The 23961-nt window shown below is 34.6% G+C and overlaps 1 protein-coding gene across 2 annotated transcripts in view; it reads right to left on the reverse strand.

Annotated features, from left to right (window-relative positions):
- LOC111045865 (protein transport protein SEC31) overlaps positions 1-23756 on the reverse strand; it is a 31480-nt gene extending 7724 nt beyond the window's left edge. Inside the window, exons 1-7 of one of the 2 annotated variants that reach the window (XM_022331344.2) lie at positions 22916-23756; positions 21159-21246; positions 19230-19543; positions 18394-18552; positions 11749-11989; positions 7333-7531; positions 6078-6475 (exon numbers count right to left, since the gene is read on the reverse strand). In XM_022331344.2, coding sequence (XP_022187036.2) covers positions 6078-6475; positions 7333-7531; positions 11749-11989; positions 18394-18552; positions 19230-19543; positions 21159-21246; positions 22916-23482 — 1966 coding nt within the window. In that variant the 5' untranslated portion in view covers positions 23483-23756. The remainder of the gene's footprint in view (positions 1-6077; positions 6476-7332; positions 7532-11748; positions 11990-18393; positions 18553-19229; positions 19544-21158; positions 21247-22915) is intronic. The other variant, XM_022331352.2, reaches the window with a different exon arrangement.
- Positions 23757-23961: the final 205 nt, after the last annotated feature.

A 23961-nucleotide genomic window follows, 5' to 3' on the forward strand; every position in this document is an offset into this window, starting at 1 on the left:
TAAGTAGAAAAACACAGGCTTCTACGTTTGATGCCCAATAACTTTCTTTAATGACCAGTAAACAACAAATAATTTTTCGCAATAAAAATTGTAGAGAATTTAATTCTGAAAAAATTATATAAGCTGTGTGAACTAAATTAAAATAAAAGTTGGATATAATGTATTCTTATGTAGTACATTACACCACAAAATTTGCTGTTTTATGAGGAGAGAACTAATAACTCATAAGTTGTAGCTGATTGCAAATAGAACATTGATTTTAAGAACAGCTGTTCCAAAACAGCTGATTTATTTTGTTTTAAATAGAAAAATATTTAAAAGAAATTATCAGCTGAAAATTATTTTCAGAAATATTTTAGCTCACTGTTGAACAAAACAACAAACTGTAAGTTAGGCCTACTGTAGCCGCGCTGTGTTTTTTGTTTAACCTATTAACCAGTTATTTGTAACCATTTCACTTTGCTTTTGTGTTGAGTGTTAACTTTTTTTAAAAATGGCAGGTAATTTTAGACATTATTCATACTCCGAATTAGCTGACATGCATTTAATGTATGGAATGGGACACTACTGTAATACTACTGAAGCAAGACGTTTGTATCAAGAGAACTTTCCTAAACGAGTATGTCCAAGTTCAAGGTTTTTTGCCACTATTCATCAACGTCTGTCTGAGACAGATTCTTCGATATCCAAAGAGCACATTTATGCAGGATCTACTAAGACTGTTGAGTTAGAAGAACAAGTTCTTGATGAAATTTATGAACATCCCGAGGAGAACACAAGAGAATTGTCAGTGCAGTTTAATGTCAATCAATCTATTATTTGGAGGATACTAAAAGAGCAACAATTACATCCATACCACCTCCAGAAAGTTCATACTCTATTGCCACGAGACTGTATTCCCCGTGCTGGTATTTGCCGATGGTTTTTAGTAAAACTTGTTTACCCAAACTTTTTAAAAACCGTTTTATTTACCGACGAGGCACACTTTACAAGAACAGCTATCGTTAACGTCCACAACTAACGTATTTGGGCAGCTGAGAATCCTCATGCCATCAATCCTAATCTTCCACAACATCAGTTTTCAGTAAACATTTGGGCAGGAATCATAGGAGATCATCTACTTCTGTTCGAGCTTCCTCCCAGGCTTAATGGCATAATCTACTAGTCTTTTGGTATAAGTTTAATGTCATTTAGATATGCTACTTTCATATAAAAAAAACTTTTCTTAAAAAAACCGAATATTTTATTTGCAATCAGCTACAACTTATGAGTTATTAGTTCTCTCCTCATAAAACAGCAAATTTTTGTGGTGTAATGTACTACATAAGAATACATTTCATCCAACTTTTATTCAAATTTAGTTTACACAGCTTACATCATTCTTTTCAGAATTAAATTCTCTACAATTTTTATTGCGAAAAATTATTTGTTTACTGGTCATTAGAGAAAGTTATTGGGCATCAAACGTAGAAGTCTGTGTTTTTCTACTTGAATTTTTTGCATATTTCAACTTTTTTCTCAAAAACTACTCACACTACAGCTTCCAGACTAGTTTTATTCAGTTTTTCAGATATTTTTCCATATGAATCCAGCATAAGTTTTTCAAAAACTAGTCCCCAAACAATTCAGCATCGGTGTATTTCATCAGAGGAACTGAAGTCCGGGCGAAATCTTTCACCCTGTATAGCTCGCTAATGAAGCGTTTATGGATATATGTTTATAAGAACTTTTTTTCTTATTTTTACCTCTACTGACACGTATTAAATTATTTTACCATAATTATGAATAACCCTGTATATGTACGAGATAGGAAATTCAAGAATGAAGCATCATCATGTCTGGACTACTGAACTGATTAACTTGAAATTTTGCAAATAGATTCGAAATTTATCGAGAATGGTTATAATAATAATTTCTCTGGATGTTGGACGACACATCCAGAGGAGTTTATTCATAAATTCATACATTACATATTTTTTTCATATATTTTCAATAATATAACAATATTCAGTGTTTACAAAAATGATACCTCACTATATAATATATGTGTCGAGGTTATCATCAAATTAATACTAATTTATGCTACAACAGATAATACAAAAATTCCAAAAATCTAAAACTATATCTATTACCCTAAGCATCACCTAGTACAAAGATACTAAACCGAGGTACTATTTTCTACATATAAATTACCTTATTTAAAAAGAATACTGCTTAAATCTAAATCCTACTTACTATTAGTTCCTCACTACTTTGTATCCCAATACTGAATAACCAATGTATAATTTTTCTTTTGAACCTATTGAAATTTTCCTCTCCTTTGATTTCTAATGGTATTCTATTAGATATTGTAGGCCCTAAATATCCTAGTGATCTTTGCCCAAACGCTGTATTCATTCTTGGTACTTCTTGATTGTAACGTTCTCTTATTCTAGTATTATGGCTATGATTTATGATATGGTTCCTATTTTGATGTTTTTTCATATACCCTAATAACAACAATATATACAATTGCCTAACGCTGAGTACTCTATTTTCTATAAATAATTCTACAGTTGAAAACTGGATTTCCCTGTTTCCCATTATTTTCAAAATGCGTTTTTGAGTTTTAAATAATGGATCTATAAAACTGAAGTTAGCTGCACCCCAAACTAACAGACCGTACCTTAAAAGAGATTCAACTAATGTTAAGTATACAGTTTTTAACATTTCTTTGTCTATGATACGCCTTAATTGATAGAATTTGTATATAAGCTTCCTCATTTTGGCAGTTGTGTATGTTATGTGTTTGTTCCATTTCAATGAATCATCTACTATTATTCCTAAATACTTTATATTGTCAGAGCGTTCTATTAGTGGGCAATTACAATTATTGTTACAATTTCTATCACAATTATGGAGCTTCATTGTTGTCATGTGTGGTTTTGTGCTATTTGTTAAAGAAAAAGCTAAAAATTTTGTTTTTTCTGAATTCAATGACAATAAGTTATTTCTTAACCAACTAGTGATTTTTGTGAGTTCTATCTCTGCTGTTTGGAACACTTCTTCCCAGTTTTTTCCTTGAAAAAGGAGTGCTGTATCGTCAGCAAAGGCTATAACTCTACCTTGAATTTGAATGGAGCACAACTCATTTGCAAAGATCGAATACAAAATTGGTCCTAAAACTGTTCCTTGAGGTATTCCAAACTTCATGGAACCCTCTGCACTCATATGGTTCTCAACCTTTGTTTTTTGCTGTCGATTGCTGAGGTAGGATCTGAACCATTCAAGTGGCACTCCTCTTATACCTATTGCCTCAAGCTTTTTTATTAATAAGTCATGGGAAACAGAGTCGAAGGCCTTTGCTAAATCTAAAAATACTGCTAGACATTTATTCTTTTCCTCTAAATTGCTAGTTACAAATTTTGATAATTCTAGTACAGCTAATTCTGTACTTATACCTTTGCGGAAGCCAAATTGGTTAGGAGAAAGAATATTATTAATTTCTAAAAAGCTTATTAATCTTGATTTAACTAGTTTTTCTAAAATTTTTGATACATTGCTAATCAGTGAAATAGGTCTATAATTACTAATAATTAGTTTATCGCCTGCTTTATGTATAGGTCTGACACAGATTTGCTTCATTGCTCTTGGAAAAGTACCATATAACAAGCTCAGATTAAAAATATGAGTTAAAGGCTTAGAAATTAAATCTTTTATTCCTTTCAAGGTCCTGTTATCTAATCCATCTAGGCCTGGTGCACTATTGATGTGTAAAGAATCAATTGTGTTTATTATTTCCTTTTCATCTATGGGGAAAAGAAACATATTACTCTGTACATGCAATTCTGGTACATTATCTGCTATAATTTCGTTAATATTTTTATTCAGACTCTCAGATATTTTGTTAGCCATACTCTCTCCAATATTAACAAAGAAATTATTTACATGACTCAATAGTTCTCTAGGATTATCTTTCAGTGTGACTATGTCACCATTAATTTTCAAAGCATTCAGTTGTATATCCTTTTTCTGATCTGAATCTGTAGCATCCTTGATTATTTTCCATGTCTTCCTTACATCATTGTTTGCTTCATTTAGTTGCATCTTGAAATAATTTTCTTTTGTAGTTTGGATGAGTGACGTCAGAGTATTTCTGTATCTTCGGTAGTAGTTAGCGAGTTCTCCGTTCTCTGGGTCCAGCTTCCTTCTTCTATTTAGAGAATCCCTTGTTCTTATAGCTGAGATAAGTCCTCGTGTTATCAATGGTTTTATGCTCTTGATCCTCTTCTTTTGTCTGTAATGATGTGTATTGCTCTCCATATGTTTTTGTAGAATTTCTAGGAACTTTTCGTAAGCTGAGTCTGTGTTATTTGACTCAAAAACCTCCGTCCATTGTTCCACTCGCAGTCCTCTCCTCAAGCCGTTCAAGTTGACAGATTTACAGTTAGTTGAGAGTTGACAGTTAGTTGAGCTCTGTTCATCCCCATTTGTTCTGTCTAACTGATGTTCTTCCAGTCCAAGAATTGTAATGAAGTGGTCTGTGATACTCGAGTGATACACGATTGGATGGATTTTACTTTTACAGTTGGTCAACATATGATCCAAACAAGAAGACGTTCCCGCTGTTACTCTGGTAGCCTTTTTAATGCAGTTCTTCAAACCGTGTTCACTCAATAGGTAGTAATAATCATCAAGTTGATAATGCTGATGTGGCTGTAGCGTATTAATGTTGAAGTCTCCTGCGCAAATAATAAGTTGACCTCTCAGTCTACCAAGCACTGTTTCAAAGTCCTCTAAAAACTCTGTTATGCTGGCGTAGGAAGGTGATCTGTACACTGCTAATATATTATATCTCTCCTTTGATGTTTGAAGTCGTAGATGAAGAACGTTGGCCTGTCTGATATTTAGTTCTACCGATTGTACATTGAGATTTTCCTTTGCATATACAATTACTCCATCATTTGAGTACGATTATTCAAAGAGTGAAAAATATTGTAGTCCTTCAGTTGCTTCTGTGTATAATCTCTTTTGATCCAGCATTCTGTTAGTATTATTATATCGAAATCATGGGACATATCCTGTAGTTGAATCATCAGGTCATCGAAGTTCTTCCTAATACTTCTGATATTGAGAGAAAATACAGTTATATTAGAGTGTTGAAGAGCAACGTGGAGTTGTTGTTTATCCTCAATCACACTGTCCTCTATCTCATCCACGGAATCAAGTTCATTTGCCACATCCAGCACGTTATTATTACTCATCATCATGCTTATTCATACGCACCCCTCCATGCTTGTTCTCCTCTATTTTCCTCTGCCATCTCATTATATATTTATCATCAAAGCTTAATGTGTTTTTTATAAGCAATGATATGAGATCATTCTCCGCTGTTGTTAGATAGTTGAAACTATGAGTGTGCCTACTGAGTGCTACAATCACATGACTTTCACTGTTATAGATCTCTAGATCCTTTGAATTTGTCCTCACTAGAATAACATTTCTATAAGTAAGACCTTGTGCTTCGTGTATCGTGTGAATTTTTATTGTTTTATCAATCCTGTCACCTAGTAACTCTTGAATAATTTTTTTCTCATTCTGCGTGTATGTTAATACAAGTGTTTCTGGATCAAGCTGTGGAAGACCGCCGTTAAAGATGGTCTTCCTAATTGAGCGAAGAGTTCCACTAGTTGTTTCAATTTTACCATAGAATTTGGATAGTGCGCAGCATACATCGATCGGACATCTTCTAGTTAAAGTCACTTTCCGTGTGGACTCACAAAAAACTGAAGGATGAGACCATCTAACTTTCAGTCCACTCCTTTCGATGTAAGGAATCTGTTTAGAATCACCAAGTAGGAAAACTTCGGAGCATCCTGATAATTTCGCAATGAAACCAATGTAGCCAGCATGCATCAGTACAGCCTCATCTATAAAGACACGATGATATTTCTTGCCCACTCCATTATAATGAAAGATGAAACGGTTCTGTAATCTGATCTTACTATATGGTTAGAATTAGTCGCTTTGAGGTTGAGTGATAGAGAGGACAAATAATAATAATGAATTGTTTCATTTGATTTGAGTAAGTAGCCCACCTTGTTTGGACATTTCCTCGATGGTAGCCTCTTGGCATTCGTTGGGTAAATGACTCTGACTGCCGCAGTTGTAGCAGGATATCTTGGGAGGTGCCATGGCGAATGTGAGCTGGGGCCCAGCTGGGTTGGGGGCGGCAGGGGCAGGGCCCGGATGGAGGAAGGGCGGGGCGTACTGGAAGACCATTTCGCCTTGGCTGGGGTGGAAGGGGAACGAGGGTCGCACGAAGGATGGCCCGCTGGGGGGGAAGGCCGGGTGGTAGGCTGCGGCGCGAAGGAAGTGCGTTGCCTGGGGTGGCATGGCCGCATAGGCCGGCGACGGCGAGTATCCTCCTCCCACCGCCACCCCACTAGCAACACCACCACCGTTCATCACCAAGTTCTGGCCCATTTCTCTTCGTCTGAAAATAAATAAATTCATTATGAAAATTATGCACTAACAATTTCTAACACTTACTATTAAGGACTATTACTAACTTCATTTTAAAAATTTATTGTTCATGATTTAGATAAGGATACTACGAGTATACTCGATCATACTCGTATGATCACCCTAACTCGTATTATTGTAGTGGGATGATTAGAACTGAATTAATTATTAGCAACTTATTTTATATGTATATTATAACTATTATGAATATGAGTAATTATTCTTATTATCAATTACACATCTACTAATACTACTAATAAATATGTGATTAGATCGCTTCTAGTCTGTAAAGTCACGTTTACATCAGCGTTGTCAACTGAGATTTCAAATAATTTCGGCAATTTGTTGCCAATTTCTTAGAAAGCACAGCAGACAGACAGATAAAAAGACAACAACATTTGATAGCAATAATGAAAAAGCTTCCTCGGTAATAAAGGGAAATTATTCACTACGGTTGGTAATCCAATTTGATTCCAACAAAATAGCTTTCAAATCTTACGGGTGACATTCATTCATTCTGTATTTCTTTCTTCTTGTTAATTATTAAAAAATATGAAAACATTTCAAATAATACCAAAATATTGCAATTTTAAAGCAAAAGGCTAACCTCTTAATACTCATCCAACCTTATAGGGTAGATTAACTAAAATCCAGAAGTTAGTACTGAGACCCGACCACTCCTACAACTGTGAATGGTCAAGGGAATCGTTAAATGCTTCATCATTATCATGTCTAATATTGATGATGATGACGACCATATATTGCCACTTGTGATAGCAATAATACATAGACACCCATTGATTTATTGTTGGTCGCAGTTTGACAGACCTGTGATGCGGATTGGCGCCTCTGCCCCTGGGCACAGTGTGGATGCCAGGCGGCCGATCGGGATGTCGACTCCTGCCGATGTTGCGCGTGCGTCCGCCATGCGCCGTCTCAACTGCGCCGCCATGCCGCCTCAGGTCAGCGTCCTCCCTCAGCTCAGCGTCCACACCACACCACGTTTCTCCTTCTTTCATTAGCGCATCTAAACCAATCACATTTCAACTCAGTACTACATTAACACTAAATAAAAAAATTAAAATTTTACAACTATTCTTTTGATTATTAGAAAAGTTCAATGACTGCATGAGCTAAGTGATTCCAATCAATTATAAAAATGCAATAATTAAATTGTAATTGGATCAAAGATTCAATAAAGTAGTCATATAACTATTCTATTGAGTATATTCAGACTATATGAGCGAATTGATTCTATTAAGTATATTTAAAGACTATATGAGCGAATTGATTCTATTGAATATATTAAAAGACTATATGAGCGAATTGATTCGCAACGATGAGATTAGAATTATGCTGACAATACCTATAGGAAATAGCTTTTACACTAAAATGTTTTTGAAAAAGTCGAATAATGTTTTTTGTGCAATTTGAAGGGAATGTCTGGAACACATTTTTACTTTTCAGCTCAATTGTAACTAGTTAGGAGGTAAACATAGCAAAAATGCGCATTTCTAACTCCTCTGCTCCTCTGCTCTAGCAACAAGCTCTAGCGTCTGGAACCGCAAGTTGCCACTCTTGCAAAGTTGAAAATTTCATCCCTCACATTGAAGCTGTTACAACAATGAGAGGAAAACATAATAAAATAGTGAAATAATACATCGAATTAAAGATAATTAATTGCTCTACAAACGTACGATAGGAATTCATGTTTTTCGATGCATTGTTCAAGATGAGTTATAAGCTCTGAAAGAGCAAAACATTGGATAAAACCCTGTTATTTTAACAATTTTATATTTTCAAGAGAAAATATCTCCCAAACTGTTGGAGATATCACAAACCTCTAATAAACAAAACTTGTAGAAAATTGATCAAGCTTTATTTTAGTCTGTTGGTTGAACGAATTGTTCCAAGATGTGAGCGTGTAAGCAAAATATTGAAAAATGCAACTTTTAAATTACCCTCAAACCTTTAGCACAAGGGGTAGGGATGAGGACTTATGATATGTTCACCTTCTAACTGGTCCCAACAAAGCCGCAAATTTCAAATTTGCTCTCGAAATTCCTTTGTCAATTGACCTATTGTTGCAAAACTGAAGATTTCACACTCAACACTAAAGCTGCTGTAACAGTCGTAGGGAAATGCGCCAAATATTGTCAAATTATACATCAAATTGTAACGGCTGATTTTTTAAGAGCTTGAGAACTTTTTTAAACAATAAAACGCATAAAATTTGCAAAATCTCATCGGTTCTTTATTTGAAACGTTAGATTGGTACATGACATTTACTTTTTGAAGATAATTTCATTTAAATGTTGACCGCGGCTGCGTCTTAGGTGGCCCATTCGGAAAGTCCAATTTTGGGCAACTTTTTCGAGCATTTCGGCCGGAATAGCCCGAATTTCTTCGGAAATGTTGTCTTCCAAAGCTGGAATAGTTACTGGCTTATTTCTGTAGACTTTAGACTTGACGTAGCCCCACAAAAAATAGTCTAAAGGCGTCAAATCGCATGATCTTGGTGGCCAACTTACCGGTCCATTTCTTGAGATGAATTGTTCTCCGAAGTTTTCCCTCAAAATGGCCATAGAATCGCGAGCTGTGTGGCATGTAGCGCCATCTTGTTGAAACCACATGTCAACCAAGTTCAGTTCTTCCATTTTTGGCAACAAAAAGTTTGTTAGCATCGAACGATAGCGATCGCCATTCACTGTAACGTTGCGTCCAACAGCATCTTTGAAAAAATACGGTCCAATGATTCCACCAGCGTACAAACCACACCAAACAGTGCATTTTTCGGGATGCATGGGCAGTTCTTGAACGGCTTCTGGTTGCTCTTCACTCCAAATGCGGCAATTTTGCTTATTTACGTAGCCATTCAACCAGAAATGAGCCTCATCGCTGAACAAAATTTGTCGATAAAAAAGCGGATTTTCTGCCAACTTTTCTAGGGCCCATTCACTGAAAATTCGACGTTGTGGCAGATCGTTCGGCTTCAGTTCTTGCAGGAGTTGTATTTTATACGGTTTTACACCAAGATCTTTGCGTAAAATCTTCCATGTGGTCGAATAACACAAACCCAATTGCTGCGAACGGCGACGAATAGACATTTCACGGTCTTCAGCAACACTCTCAGAAACAGACGCAATATTCTCTTCTGTACGCACTGTACGCATTCGTGTGGTTGGTTTAATGTCCAATAAAGTAAACTGAGTGCGAAACTTGGTCACAATCGCATTAATTGTTTGCTCACTTGGTCGATTATGTAGACCATAAATCGGGCGTAAAGCGCGAAACACATTTCGAACCGAACACTGATTTTGGTAATAAAATTCAATGATTTGCAAGCGTTGCTCGTTAGTAAGTCTATTCATGATGAAATGTCAAAGCATACTGAGCAAATACTAATGCATGAAAATCATAACCTCAAAAAAATCTGAGCAAATATTAATGCATGAAAATCCTAACCTCAAAAAAATCACCCATTATAAATTTAATGATCTATGAGCTCATAATCAGATTAGACTTTTTCCATCGATTTTTGAAAAGTTATAAGAGCATAATTTTATGGAGTGTGTTCAAAACAGATTTCTCAGGTATTTGTATTTTAAAAAGTTCAATAATACATGCCCGTTCGACTTTCCCCACATCACAGCTCAGAATTGTGTTTAATATGGAATCATTAAAATTAAGACGTGATTTTAGTATGCTTATGTTAATGTTCAATGGCAGAATTAGTTCAATGTTCTTGCTTTCTCAACTGAATGTGTACATTTATGCAGTGCCTCGCCGTTCTTGTTTCAAATTATTCATGCCTAATTGTAACTCTTCAAGTCATCAGAATTCTTCCATGTATAGAGCATCATATATTTCCAATTCCATCTCGGATCATCTAGACCTGTCATGTGTGACTATCGGGTGTTTCGTGTGTCACTTGTTTCTGTTGTATGTTTATTGAATCCACTTTTACACTAGTCCTCGGGGGCATGATTAACACTAATTCTGTCTTTATTTATTAATTTCTTTTTCCCATTATTTTCCCCTTCTTTCTTTGTAATATATGTATCAACAAGTTATATGTATCAAGAAGCTTTATTCTTGTATTAATTATTTAATTTTCCTTATAGCCTATGTTTCTAATATCGTGTAAGTATGTGCATCATCTTCTGTAATTTGATGTATAATCTAATAATAATAATATTTAGTGATAGAATAATTTACTAATCCGATTATATTAAATCAATTGTAAAATATGACGAGACATCTGCCTTGGAAGTTACTCTGCATCTCTGGCGTTTTTATGTCAATAAAGATATTTATGTATTTGTTTGTTTTAAGAATATGCTCATAAAATTGGACACACATTTTATAAAGTGGAAAAATATGAGTAGCCTACTTTCTGGACTAGAATATTAATAAAAATTCGGGGAAGGAACAGTTTTTGGCAGTGTTTGTTGGTCTTTCCACAATTATTTCGATTGATAATTGTGTATCATTGGATCAATAAATCAATTATAAATTGATCCTAAATCGCTAAGCCTATCATAATTGTTTGCACGTGTCTGCTGATTTCCTCCAAATAAAATAAATGGATAGGGCTACTTTAAACTACTGATTTTGATTGAATCGATTTCCAATGGCATTGATTACCTCAACCAACTAATAGATTCATTTTGACATACAGAATATAGTTGAAAGCTAAGAAACTAAGACGGAATTTAGTTTATAAGCTTAGTTTATACATTACACTAATAACACCAATAAATTAACATAGACATCATCCAGAAATTCCAGAACTAGGTATTGAGGAATGCTGTCAATGCTCCATACTTTGTCAGAAACTCGGACCTCCACAGGGACCTGCAGTTGGAAGCAGTCGATGTGATGATCACAAATGCTGCCAGAATCCATGAAAAGAATCTACATAATAACCAGAAAATTCAAGCTCTACACCTCATTGTCAACTCTACTACAGTGAGGAGTCTGAAAAGGAAGAAGCCTAGAGATCTCGTATACATTTGATAGCAGAGTCAAAATTCGAAAGTGTAACTGACAAGTGGTACTGAAAGTAACAGTGTATGGTCATTGCTCAAGTAGAGTTATGAAGGAGTGATAAACCCCTTTATTAGTGTGAAATTTCCTATTACCTTGAGCTAGAATTGAACTATCTATTAAAGATTGCAGTCAAATTACATTAACAAAAAAACTAATAGCAAAGTGTACTAAAATTTAAGAGAGTGAACTGACTGCGATGGGGCGGTGGCGGAGGCGGGAGCGGTGGCGGGGGCGGAGGCGGCGCGAGGTTGGGCGTGTCAGGCGGCGAGTGATCGGAGGCGGAGGCCGAGTCGCTGGCTGAGGCACTCGAGTCCTGCACTCGCAGCAAGCGCATCTGCTCTAGGCACATCAGGTGGGGCGGAACAGCGGGGGCGGTGGGTGCGGCAAGGCCCGGTCGCATAGCTCCTAGCATCGGCGGCCTCATAACTCCCACCTGCAAGACAAGTACACCATCTCTACACCACCTCAATTCAAATTACAGTATAAAAAAATTAGGTGAAATTGAATGTAATATAAATTAAATGACCCTCTCTTTTCCTTTGATTCCTTCATTTCGAATTCAGAACTCTTAAATTCAAAGTAATATTGAATTAACATTGACGCATTGTTCTCTCATAATATCCGATGTTCATACTATCTTCCATAAACAAAGAGTACTCTTTATACCTTCATTACAGAGAGTATAAAGCAAAAAATAATTCTCTAATGATTTTTACTGTGTGTTTGTTTTGAATAAGTTCATCTACTTCCAAATTAAAAAATCTGGTGTGGTACACTCACACAACTTTCCTTGCTCATATTTGAAACTACGATCAGACTTCTGTATATGTGTATATATAATTGTTTTCAGAGTACTTTTTCCTTTGTGTAAATTGTGAAACTCGATGATTTTTTTAGTCCTCATTTTTTTAAAGTCGTCAAAACAGCTGCTCTATAGATGAAATATCTCGACTATGTGTTCTTTTTATGAACTGCGCTACCTACCTACCTCATACACGAGAAGGAGGTTACTAAGTCCATTTATCAAGGATGGGGTGGACCCCACATTAGTTTCCCAGAAAGGAGACTCATGCCAGTTGATAGAGCTGATAAATAACTATACAGAGTATGAATTTGAAAAAAATCGGTCAAGTTATTTTTGAGAAAATCGTTAAAAACATGGTTTTTTAGTAATTATCCGCCATTTTTCTCAAGAATATTACGGAGCTCCTGCAATTTTCTCAGAAATGAGACTCATGTCAGTTGATAGGGCTTATAAATAGCTATCCATGGTATAAATTTGAAGAAAATCGTTAGAGCCGTTTTCGAGAAAACCGTGAAAAACATAGTTTTTTAGTAATTATCCGCCATTTTGAATTCAATTTTATTGAATTTCTTATTGTCGGATCCTCATGGTATAAGGACTTCAAGTTTAAAATTTCAAGTCAATCGGTTGATTAGGAATGGAGTTATCGTGTTCACAGACATACACACATACACACACACACAGACCAACACCCAAAAATCATGTTTTTGGACTCAGGGGACCTTGAAACATATAGAAAACTTGAAATTAGGGTACCTTAATTTTTTTGGAAAGCAATACTTTCCTTACCTATGGTAATAGGGCAAGGAAAGTAAAATGTATTTGATTTCTTTCTTTAAATAATTATTCAATTCAAAATGAGACTGCATCCTATATTTTTTTATTTTGTTGTATAGGAAGTTACTATAGCTACAGTTTAGACTTGAGCCTGTTGTACCTATTCGCAAGTGTTATATGGTTGTGATCAATGAAGAAAGTAAATAAATATAACGAAATATAAAATAATTGGAATAATTAGATGGTCCCTTTGAAAATGAGTACTGAAATCAATGTAAAATGCAATCCATTTTTAAGAAGACGATTGATATATTTTCGTTCATTTATTTGGATTCATGAGGACTTTTTATAAGATTTGCTCAAGCTTTATTCACAAATCTTTTTCCAATTTCCAAGATTCTTTCATGTTCACCAACAAAATTTACAATCAAGTTGAAACTTAATTTGAAGATAAAATATTTAATAACTGTTCAATAAATATCCTTTGATTTAAAATTGCATTCAAGCCACTTATAAATTATATAAGTTATGTTTTATTGTTAAAAACTGATGTATGCACACTGATTACACACTGATCATGCACGGTTGCATTGAACTTGTTTGTTTTATTTAAGGTTTTTATTTCATTTTTAGTTTTTAATAGGTGTTGCTTTTGTTGATAAATACGTATTTTTTTCTACAATAATAAAATATCTTGCAAAATTATTATTGACGAAAACACTAAAGTATGCATTGTTGGAGAGTTGTAGGCCCTGAAACATCAAAAAATAGGGTTGAAAGCTGTTATTTCAACAATTTTACACTTTTAAGAACGTTTATCTCGAAAACTGTCGGGGATATCACAAATCACCACAGAACAAATATTGTAGAAAATTTATCAAGCTTCATTTCTGAATAGTTTGTCATTTCGGTTGAACTCATTTTTCTCAAGATATGAGTCTGTAAGCAAAACACTAAAAAATGCAACTTTTAAACCACCCTCATCCCTTTAGCACAAGGGGTAGGGATGGGGACTTTTGATATGTTCACCCCCTAACTGGTCCCAACAAAGTTGCAAAGTAAAAAATTGTGTTCAAAACATTCTCTCCAAATTACTTTGTCAATTGGTCTATTTTTGCATAACTGAAGATCTCACACTAAACACTGAAGCTGCTGCAACAGTCGTGTGGATGTGCGTAAACACGTGAAATTAAACATCAAATTGAAGAGAATTTGATGCTCTATAAGCTCATGATAAGCATGGATTTCCCATCGATATTCAGAAAGTTATAAAAGCAAAAATAGCAAAAGATTGAAGGAAAATGTGTTTTTTCAAAAATGTCACATCTATTAGAGCGGCGGATTAGTCCAGTTAGATGGCCGTTTTTCAGGAAACAGCCCCGAAAGAATTTTTCTCGACGGTTCTCTATGTATTTTTGGGAGCTGAATTCGAATCCGAAATTTGCTGACACGCCAGTGGGCGGCTTCACCCCCAAAAATTTCGGACTTTTTCGAATTTCTCATTCAATCTCGAAAACCTTGAGTTTCTCAAGAAAAATCATTCTCGACAAAATCAAAGAAAATGGAATTTCCAATAAATTGAGTGGTCGCGCAGACTCTACCGTTTTTGGTTCCGGAGCTACGAATTTTCAAAAAAGAGGTATTTTTCAAAGGTTTTTCAAAATTATTCAAACTCACCACTTTCACCCTATACAACTTTGATATTTCACTAGTAATGATGAAAAACCACACATCACGTGAAAGAGCAATTAATTCTGAACAGGATTACTTGGGAATTTTCAAATTTAGTAGAGGGGGGGGACACACCCAAAAATAGAAAACAAATCATTCAGTAAAAATACAAATTTTTCATTATAATACCTTTTCAAGGCCTTCCTAACAAAAAAAAAAAAAATATTTCGGTTGAAATCATCAGAAGAGGGCTATTTTCTGTGTGAATCACCCGTTAGATAGACTCACTTCCATTATTTCCGGGTGAGGATCCGTTCCATAAGGATACGTCAAGGATCAAAAATTCTTCTCAGCTCGTCAAGGCGGTTCAAAATCATGTATCATAACTTAAATTTGATGGAAAAATAAGAAAATCCTCTTTTAGTGTATTTTAGCCCATATTTAAATTACACAGAAAAATGCCAAATTTCTATATTCAAAACTGTGTATCTCGGTAACCCGAAATGATAAAAAATGGTACTAGGTCTTGATTTGAAGAACAGAATCTCCTCTTTCATGTGAGGTAAATGAATTTTGTAAAAATATAATCATGAAGTAAGATACGTTTGTTTCAAAAATTTTGCCACATTTTCCTCATTTTCACAATCTCGACAGTTTTTCGATAATAAACAGTCATGCTAGATGGATTTGAGGCAACGTAACTTATAGACCATGTAATTCTCTTACATTTGAGACCAATCGCAAATTTCTATCATGTATCTTACTCGTTTTAGAGACTCTTGAATAATAGTGAAATCGCAGAAAAAATGAGAAAATGAAAATAATCATTTTTTCAATCGGTTGTAACTTTTGAACGGTATTAGAATGAGAAAAACAGTTTATGGTAGCGGAAAGAGGAAAAAATTCTCTACAACCTTGACTACTTTTTGGATTTTTTATCTGAAGTATTTCACAAGATAAGCAACTTTGAATATGCGAAAAATTAGTGATACGTTAATCATTTTCACAGTCTCACATATTCAAAGTGGCGTTAGGCCTACAAGAAGTTACAACCGATCGAAAAAAATGATTATTTTCATTTTTTCTGCGATTTCACTGTTATTCAAGAGTCTTTAAAACGAGTAAGATACATGATAGAAACTTGCGATTGGTCTCAAATGAAAGAGAATTCATGCTCTATGAGCTACGTTGCCTAAAATTCATCTTGCATGACTGTTTATTATCGAAAAACTGTCGAGACTGTGAAAATGAGGAAAATATGGCAAATTTCTTGATTTTTTTAAACAAACGTATCTTACTTCATGATTATATTTTTACAAAATTCCTTCACCTCACATGAAAGAGGAGATTCTGTTCTTCAAATCACGACCAAGTACTATTTTTTATCATTTCGGGTTACCGAGCTACACAGTTTTGAATATAGAAATTGGGCATTTTTCTGTGTATTTGGATATGGGCTAAAATACACTAAAAGAGGATTTTCTTATTTTTCAATCAAATTTAAGTTATGATACATGATTTTGAACCGCCTTGACGAGCTGAGAAGAATGAGCTGTAGCACAAGGAGATCTGACTATTCTGTCAAAAGTTATAAGTGTTTAAAATTTTGATCCTTGACGTATCCTTATGGAACGGATCCTCACCCGGAAATAATGGAAGTGAGTCTATCTAACGGGTGATTCTCATAGAAAATAGCCCTCTTCTGATGATTTCAGCCGAAATATTTTTTTTTTTGTTAGGAAGGCCTTGAAAAGGTATTATAATGAAAAATTTGTATTTTTACTGAATGATTTGTTTTCTATTTTTGGGTGTGTTCCCCCTCCCCCTCTACTAAATTTGAAAATTCCTAAGTAATCCTGTTCAGAATTAATTGCTCTTTCACGTGATGTGTGGTTTTTCATCACTAGTAGTGAAATATCAAAGTTGTATAGGGTGAAAGTGGTGAGTTTGCATAATTTTGAAAAACCCTTAAAAAATACCCTTTTTCTGAAAATTCGTAGCTCCGGAACCAAAAACGGTAGAGTCCTGCGCGACCACTCAATTTATTGGAAATTCCATTTTCTTTGATTTTGTCAAGAATGATTTTTCTTGAGAAACTCAAGGTTTTCGAGATTCGAAAAAAAGTCCGAAATTTTGGGGGTTTTTGGGAGTGAAGCCGCCCTCTGGCGTGTCAGCAAATTTCGGATTCGAATTCAGCGCCCCAAAATACATATAGAACCGTCGAGAATAATTCTTTCGGGGCTGTTTACTGAAAAACGACCATTTGACTGGACTAGATATCTCAAAAAGTGGAAAAGATATAGAAAAAGTTATTAGATCAATATTGAAGGAAATTATGCAAGCTTTAATTTCTTATAGAATAGTCATGTCTGTAAAATGCATAATTTTCGAATTATATGCGAGAACCAAAAAATGGTTTGAACCACCCCCGCCCCCTTAGCACATGGGGTAGGGGTGGGGACTTTTGATATGTTTACGTCCTCACTACCCTAAACGGAGCTGCGGGATCAAAAATCATCTTCTAAACTTTTCCCTCTATAACACTTCGTTGACGGGGCTACAAGTCAATGCTCATTCATGTGATCATTATTTTTTAAAAAGACTTTATAAAGCTCAAGATATAGCTCTTCAGATGAATATCAAATCGACCAATTTACTCTATTATACAGAATGTCTACAATTCAATACCAGTCTTTAAAGCACCATAATATTCTTAACATTCCTGTTACAGTTTTAAATCATATAAAAATTGAAAGAGCAACAGTTGAGTATCACACCAGATCACAAGAATGAGTATAGCAAAGTCCTCTATCAACAAATTAATATCCTTATTCAATCGCTGGATTAGCCTCTGATGGCAAACAATCTTTATAGTTCTGTCATCATTAAGTATGTCTGTTAACAACGTATTTATATTATGTATTCAGAGACAGGGTTCAAGCAGCTGTAGGAGTTCCAGGTAGATATTCACAATCAGAAATATTCCAAGACAGATTGAGACGAAGACATTGGGCAAATGCGCACTTGTGCCAGCAAAACTGAACAAGTTTGTCTTTCATTCAGTATATAACTAAAATTCATTATATTAAAAATTGTTAAGTGTTGACACACATATATTTATTTGTGAACACTGCTTACATAAAACTATAATATTGAATAATAGAATAAACGTTTAGAAGCATGCATCACATAATTTACAATTACTTCGAAAACAACAAACATAAGTTGAGTAATTATTAAAGAATTCAAAATTTTTTGAAATGAAAATAAGAGAATAATTGAAATCGATATGTGAATATTTTCAACTTTATAGTTGAGTTAACTAGCAAATGGGTGTGGAATGAAAATATAATGGAAACATTTTGTCTATGAGCACAACATAATATTATTCCTCAACTTTAGTTCATTTATGAAAGATTGAATTCAAAGCCACAATACTATAGTATACAGGTATAACATTTTTCAAAACATGTACTATGCGAATTGTTTGAAACTAAAAAGATGCGAATTGAATGAATGTTACTTGAGTAAACCAATAAGGATTAAAATACCTCTAGAACAATCAGAATACTGAATAATATTACCTCCGGCTCATTAGTCTCCCTTTTCTTTTTTACTGTTGCTTCTGAAATATTAGCTAATCCATTCGTGTTATGAACTTTATTGACTATACTTCGAAGCTGAGATAAAGCTCCATTTGGAAGCTTCAACTCTCGCAGTTCTTCGTCAGTCATTTTTTCGACCTAAAAGTAAAAATTCTCGGTTGACATGTATACAAACCGACACATCCATAATTCGTGGTTAAGAAATTGAAAAATAACGTTATTCTCATACTACGTCCGAGATGTTGTTCCAGTCAGCAAGTTGAAACATTTGTTACGGATAAAATCAGTATTAGTTGGCAATTGGGGTATTAGAAAGAACCACTACTGGCTATGCAAGGACTTCCTTGTGGCGTACCAACTTTATTCTTTGTTTCAAGTGCAATTCGATTGATAATGTAGGAAACGTTATAGATTTGATCGAGATGAATTTAAATATAATTACTAAATAAATATTTCTGAGTACCATTTTTTCTTTGAAACTTTTTTACATAAAATAAAACAACTTTTCTGCTTTCAGCAATTTTCAAGTTATTTAAAGAAAATGGCTTGAAAGCTGAAACTAATTGTTATATTTTATAATTATAATATCGTATTAAATAATATTCAAGTTTTAAAGAAAAGAGGGTACTATGAATTTATTCCTTTATTAATTAACAATTCAAGTAGTCCTATTGAAATACTTTACTGAATATAATTATAACTCATTGTGTTTTGTGTTAATCTGTATTAGGAGCATTCATCAACAACTTGAACGCGAAAACAGGTACGACAATTGAAAAAGTATTATGAATAAAATATAGATGTAATTGACGCACCTGGTCCACAGTACAACTTGCTAGACTGGACAAGTAGTTTGGCAGGTCGTTGGTGGGAGGATCGGGTGGCGGTCTATTGAAGGTATTAATGACTACATTCTTGGGTTTGCCGGGTGATCCGGGCCTGGACTGGCAGGGCGACGAGGTTCGACTGACGAGCGGCGACGGCGTGGAGGGGGGCTCTGGTTGGCAGGCAGGGGGAGGGGGAGGCACCATCATCGCCATTGCCGGCCAGCATGGCAGCATGCCCGGCTGCAGGCGCATCTGGTAACCACACGCGTTCAACTGGTCATGAAGGTTTAGCACCGGTTCACCTAAAACAAAAAATACAACCTCACATCAACTTCTGAAGAGGACGATCGGCGCATGCGCTGATAGTGACTTGTGAAACTTGAAAGTTGACATCTCCGACGTTTATGGATTGATATATGATGTGACGATACAATTTCATTGAAATACGAGCAGGTGTAGCCCGTGCTCCTCAACAGGTAAAAATTACAAAATGATGCATGGATAATCTTCATAGAAGAATTCTTAGCGAAAAATATTGACTCCTGCACTGCTGGGATCGAACCGGCAATTTTCAGATTCCTAGTAACATTATAAAGTGTTTGGAAAGTCACTGACAATTGAATTATTGAAATAAAATAAATTGAGCTACTTAAAATGTAATGTGTTTGTTTACTTACATCGTTATGGCTATAGGCCTATCGGTTATAAGATATACGTATGATATATAGAAATGTTCACATCAAAATAGCACTGCACTCGCTTTTCGATTTCCTATGCAATGTTTCTGGGGAACGAATCATTCCCAATAAACTGTGCCGACAAGATCTCCAGATTACTATTTATGGGCTGCGACAAAACAAGATGTGCATCGAACAGACCACAAACGGCATACATTCGACGATTTTATTGTCATTGAGTTGCGTCAGGTGAGTGAAAACAAAAATAAACGAATGCAGTGCTGCATTGATATGAATGAAGGCAATTTTCAACATATTTTATAACCGATATAATAATAAGAATGTAAGTAAAGAAACATATCAAGATAATTCATAAATTAATACTCATCCATTTATCTCAAGGTATGAGTTCGGTTTTTTGGGTTGTCAATTTAGACCACCTTGGCTTGTTCTAAGAATCTTGAAGACTTCCCACTTACAGGTTAGCATATGCCCTTGGTGCTTGTATTTACTGATATTAAACTGGGCTTGAACTGAGCCTCAAAAATAGGTTGCAAAATTAAGTACGAATTTGACTGTCAAATCCAAGGCTACGTAGAGTAGGCCTACCATACCGATATTTAGGCCTACATAGAGCCGACTGAGGATCACAAAACACAGTAGGCCTATGTCATTATTAGTTTTTATTTTTCATACTGCATTGTTCGGAAAGTCACTGTGCACTTGAATATCATGGACATGGAAAATTTTAAATGAATATTAACAAGCCAAGGTAGTCTGAATTGTTAACCCAAGAAACAGGACTCATACCGTGAGATAAGTTTATTTATTTCATCATTAATCAACAATTACAATTATATATGAATGAAAAAACAGGCGCTTGCCAGACCTCTTCTGTTCCTCGATTTTGTCCAATAAAATGTTTAAGGTAGGGTTAAATTCACATCACAAAAATTTTCACTTCAAAAATAAATAGGTAAATGGAAATAGGTAATTATATTATAGTTACAAACAATATAACCCTTCTGCTAGGCTTACTACACACATAACTCAACTTTTAAATTACAATAACATTTCAGCATGACCAGCATTAAGAAACTGTATTTTAAAGATCAATAGAGCAACATATAAAATATCCAAGTTTCCAAAGGATCTTGAATATTTAGACCAATGTAGAATATTCTATACGTTGTATATCTGGGTGTAAAGATACATTTTGAATTAATTAAATTGTACAAACCTGTAATAAAGCTGGTTGGTGGGTTAATAGGACTAATGTGACTAGTATTTGAGACCGTAAGCTGTTTGTCAGGAGAGGCGGAGTTCATCTGCAACAAAATTCCAATAGAAACAATTGTTTCAAACGCAAATTTTAAATCATAATTGAAAAAATATTAAAAATATAAATTTGATGTATTTCAAGCTAAATCATCACATAGATGATTTTTCATATTAAAGCAATTTTCAACAGCCTCTAAAAGAATAAGAAATGAATTGATTACGACACTAAAGAACACAAATCCGAAATAAAAAATCGTACCATATTTTGCATACTCCCGTCTTTGAATTATAAATATATCTTAGTAATTCGATTTTTATTTTCAACTATTTTAATAATTCAGTTTAATTTGCGGATTAATTTAATGACATGCAGAATTTTCAATTGTAAGTTAATGTTTACTTATATCGATTGTTTACTAATTTTTAACTGAGGCAGAAAGTATGTTAAGAAAATTCAAATTATAATTAATAATAATTCCAAGTTAGCATGATTCATATTAATAAGTAATAAATTATTTTCCTTTTCAAAGAGAGAGTAGGCTACCGGGTGCCGAGAACGAACTGACCAAACTCTCAAGACTAAGCCACACGAAGCGTTTTTCAATCGCGTCGGCAGGGCAGGAAGCTCTCAGTTTGGTTGATGGTTTGGCATCTGGAAATCATCTGATAATCAGCCAATCGGAGATTCCCACCAACTCGTCTGGAAAACACTTCTTATGACTTAGCCTTAAGTGTTTGGTTAGTTCATTCTCGGTAGCCGGTACGCTTGCTTTGAAAATTTTCTACAGATACCGTGTTTTCAACACTTCAACGCCCCCAACGTTATAAATCATGCATTGGAAGTTGAAGTTTCAAGTTATACCTCGTGACCTTCATTAAATAGTAGGACACCAGTAAGTACCCAAAGAGCAACAATTGACAACCGTGTGTAAAGAATGCTAAGACACCCGCCGGACACCTAGTGGCCGGGCTGGCAAGCCTAGTGTGATGAGCTAAGTGTGATAAAAACTAATGCCCTCCCATATTCGCTCGAATACTAGACGACCCACTAATGGCCTAATGTAATACAAGCTTAATAATTTCACATTTGAGACAAAGTATGTTTCCGTTTAAATGCGATTAAAAATAATACGATATACAATTGGCTCTTATGGTTGTGTTTATTCATTAATAAACTGCAAATGTCTGAGCACTACGATAAGAGTCAACGGAATTCTTTCTTGATATAATTGTCTGTTATCTTTGCATAAACATATCTAATGCACATATCTGTGCATTATAAAAGAGTACCAAGTTGTGTTGATAATTAGTTCTGTATTTGAATATAAAATGAGATACAATATTAATCTGTTACTTGATTAATTAAGAAATTTGTTTGCTTTACAGCACTTTGTAATATTCAATAACAGCAGTTTTTAGATTAACAATCAGCAACAACTGATAACAGCAATACCTTATCATTGCATGAAGATAGCGTCTTTATCAATGTTCCTTGAGCTTTTAAAGGTAATTTTGACTACTTTTCTACCAATTTTAGTTATCAACAAATGCAATCAGCAACTTTAAATTCAGAACATACTACTAAATAGAAGCCTACCAACAAAAAGTACATTACAGTAGTACATTTTATAATCAAAAGAAGGGAGATAAAACTATTCTCAGTCAAGGTTCTATAATAGGGCAAAACTTAAGAAATAAAACATGAAATTGAATTACCTGAGTTGGCACAATTTTATCATTTATTAAACCGAGTCCTGTAGAGTTTTGTGATTCAGTTTGAAAAAATAGACCTCTTTTGTTGACCTCTTCTTGTAGTTTTGACATGATTTCACCTAAATATAGTTTTTGTTCAACCGTAAAGGCAGGATGATTTAAGGCTAGTGTATATAATAATAAAAGTTCTTCTAATGTAGTATCATCCGGAGATAAAAGCGTAGAAGAATTCAACAAGGCATTAATACCATCCCAATTGCTTAATATTTTAAATAGACTATTGGAACACCGATAATTACACGAATGGAGTAACGAAATATACAATGCCAAAGTAGTTCTTACTCTCTTATCACTGATACACTGGTCCTCTATACCTACAGCTAAATTATTTGCTTCACTTTCAGTCTTTCTAAGATTATGGAAATCTCGTTTTCCGAGGTTCTCCAGACATGTGCCAAGAAATCGCAGTTCGAATGGCAAACACATATTAAGCAAAGTACACATCACATCGGCTCGTTGGTAGCTTTTTAACCCTTTAAACCATGTCACAACGTCTTCTTTACACACCATTTCCAGAAACCATTGAAACAATTAGCAACAGAGAGCCTAGTTTTTTGCTCCTTATCAATTAAAAGATGAGAGCAATCACGAAAACAAAAATATTTCTGTGAGAACTTCTACAGAACAAAACATATTAAGGAAGAAAATAAAACTGCATACATTTTAAGAATGGAATTGGAAAGAAAATTGGACTTTAGTTTTGATTAATCCATGAAATATCACAACACCTAAATCCTGAGATCAACATCAACCATCAACTGACTCCCCATAATTCCCATGGACATGATGCTTGCCATCTTGATTCAAAAGTGAACCTTCGTTGGATAGAAGCATGTTTTACAAAACTATGAAATAAGTCGTTTCATTAAACAATTGAAACATTTGACCGAAAAAAATCTTCATTATTCCTGAATCATTTGAAAAATTAATCAAACTATCATATAATAATGAATTACCCTACACGGACTCAACACACTTTAAAAAATCAA

Source organism: Nilaparvata lugens, chromosome 3 (assembly GCF_014356525.2).
Source record: "Nilaparvata lugens isolate BPH chromosome 3, ASM1435652v1, whole genome shotgun sequence".
Taxonomy (NCBI): Eukaryota; Metazoa; Arthropoda; class Insecta; order Hemiptera; family Delphacidae; genus Nilaparvata; species Nilaparvata lugens.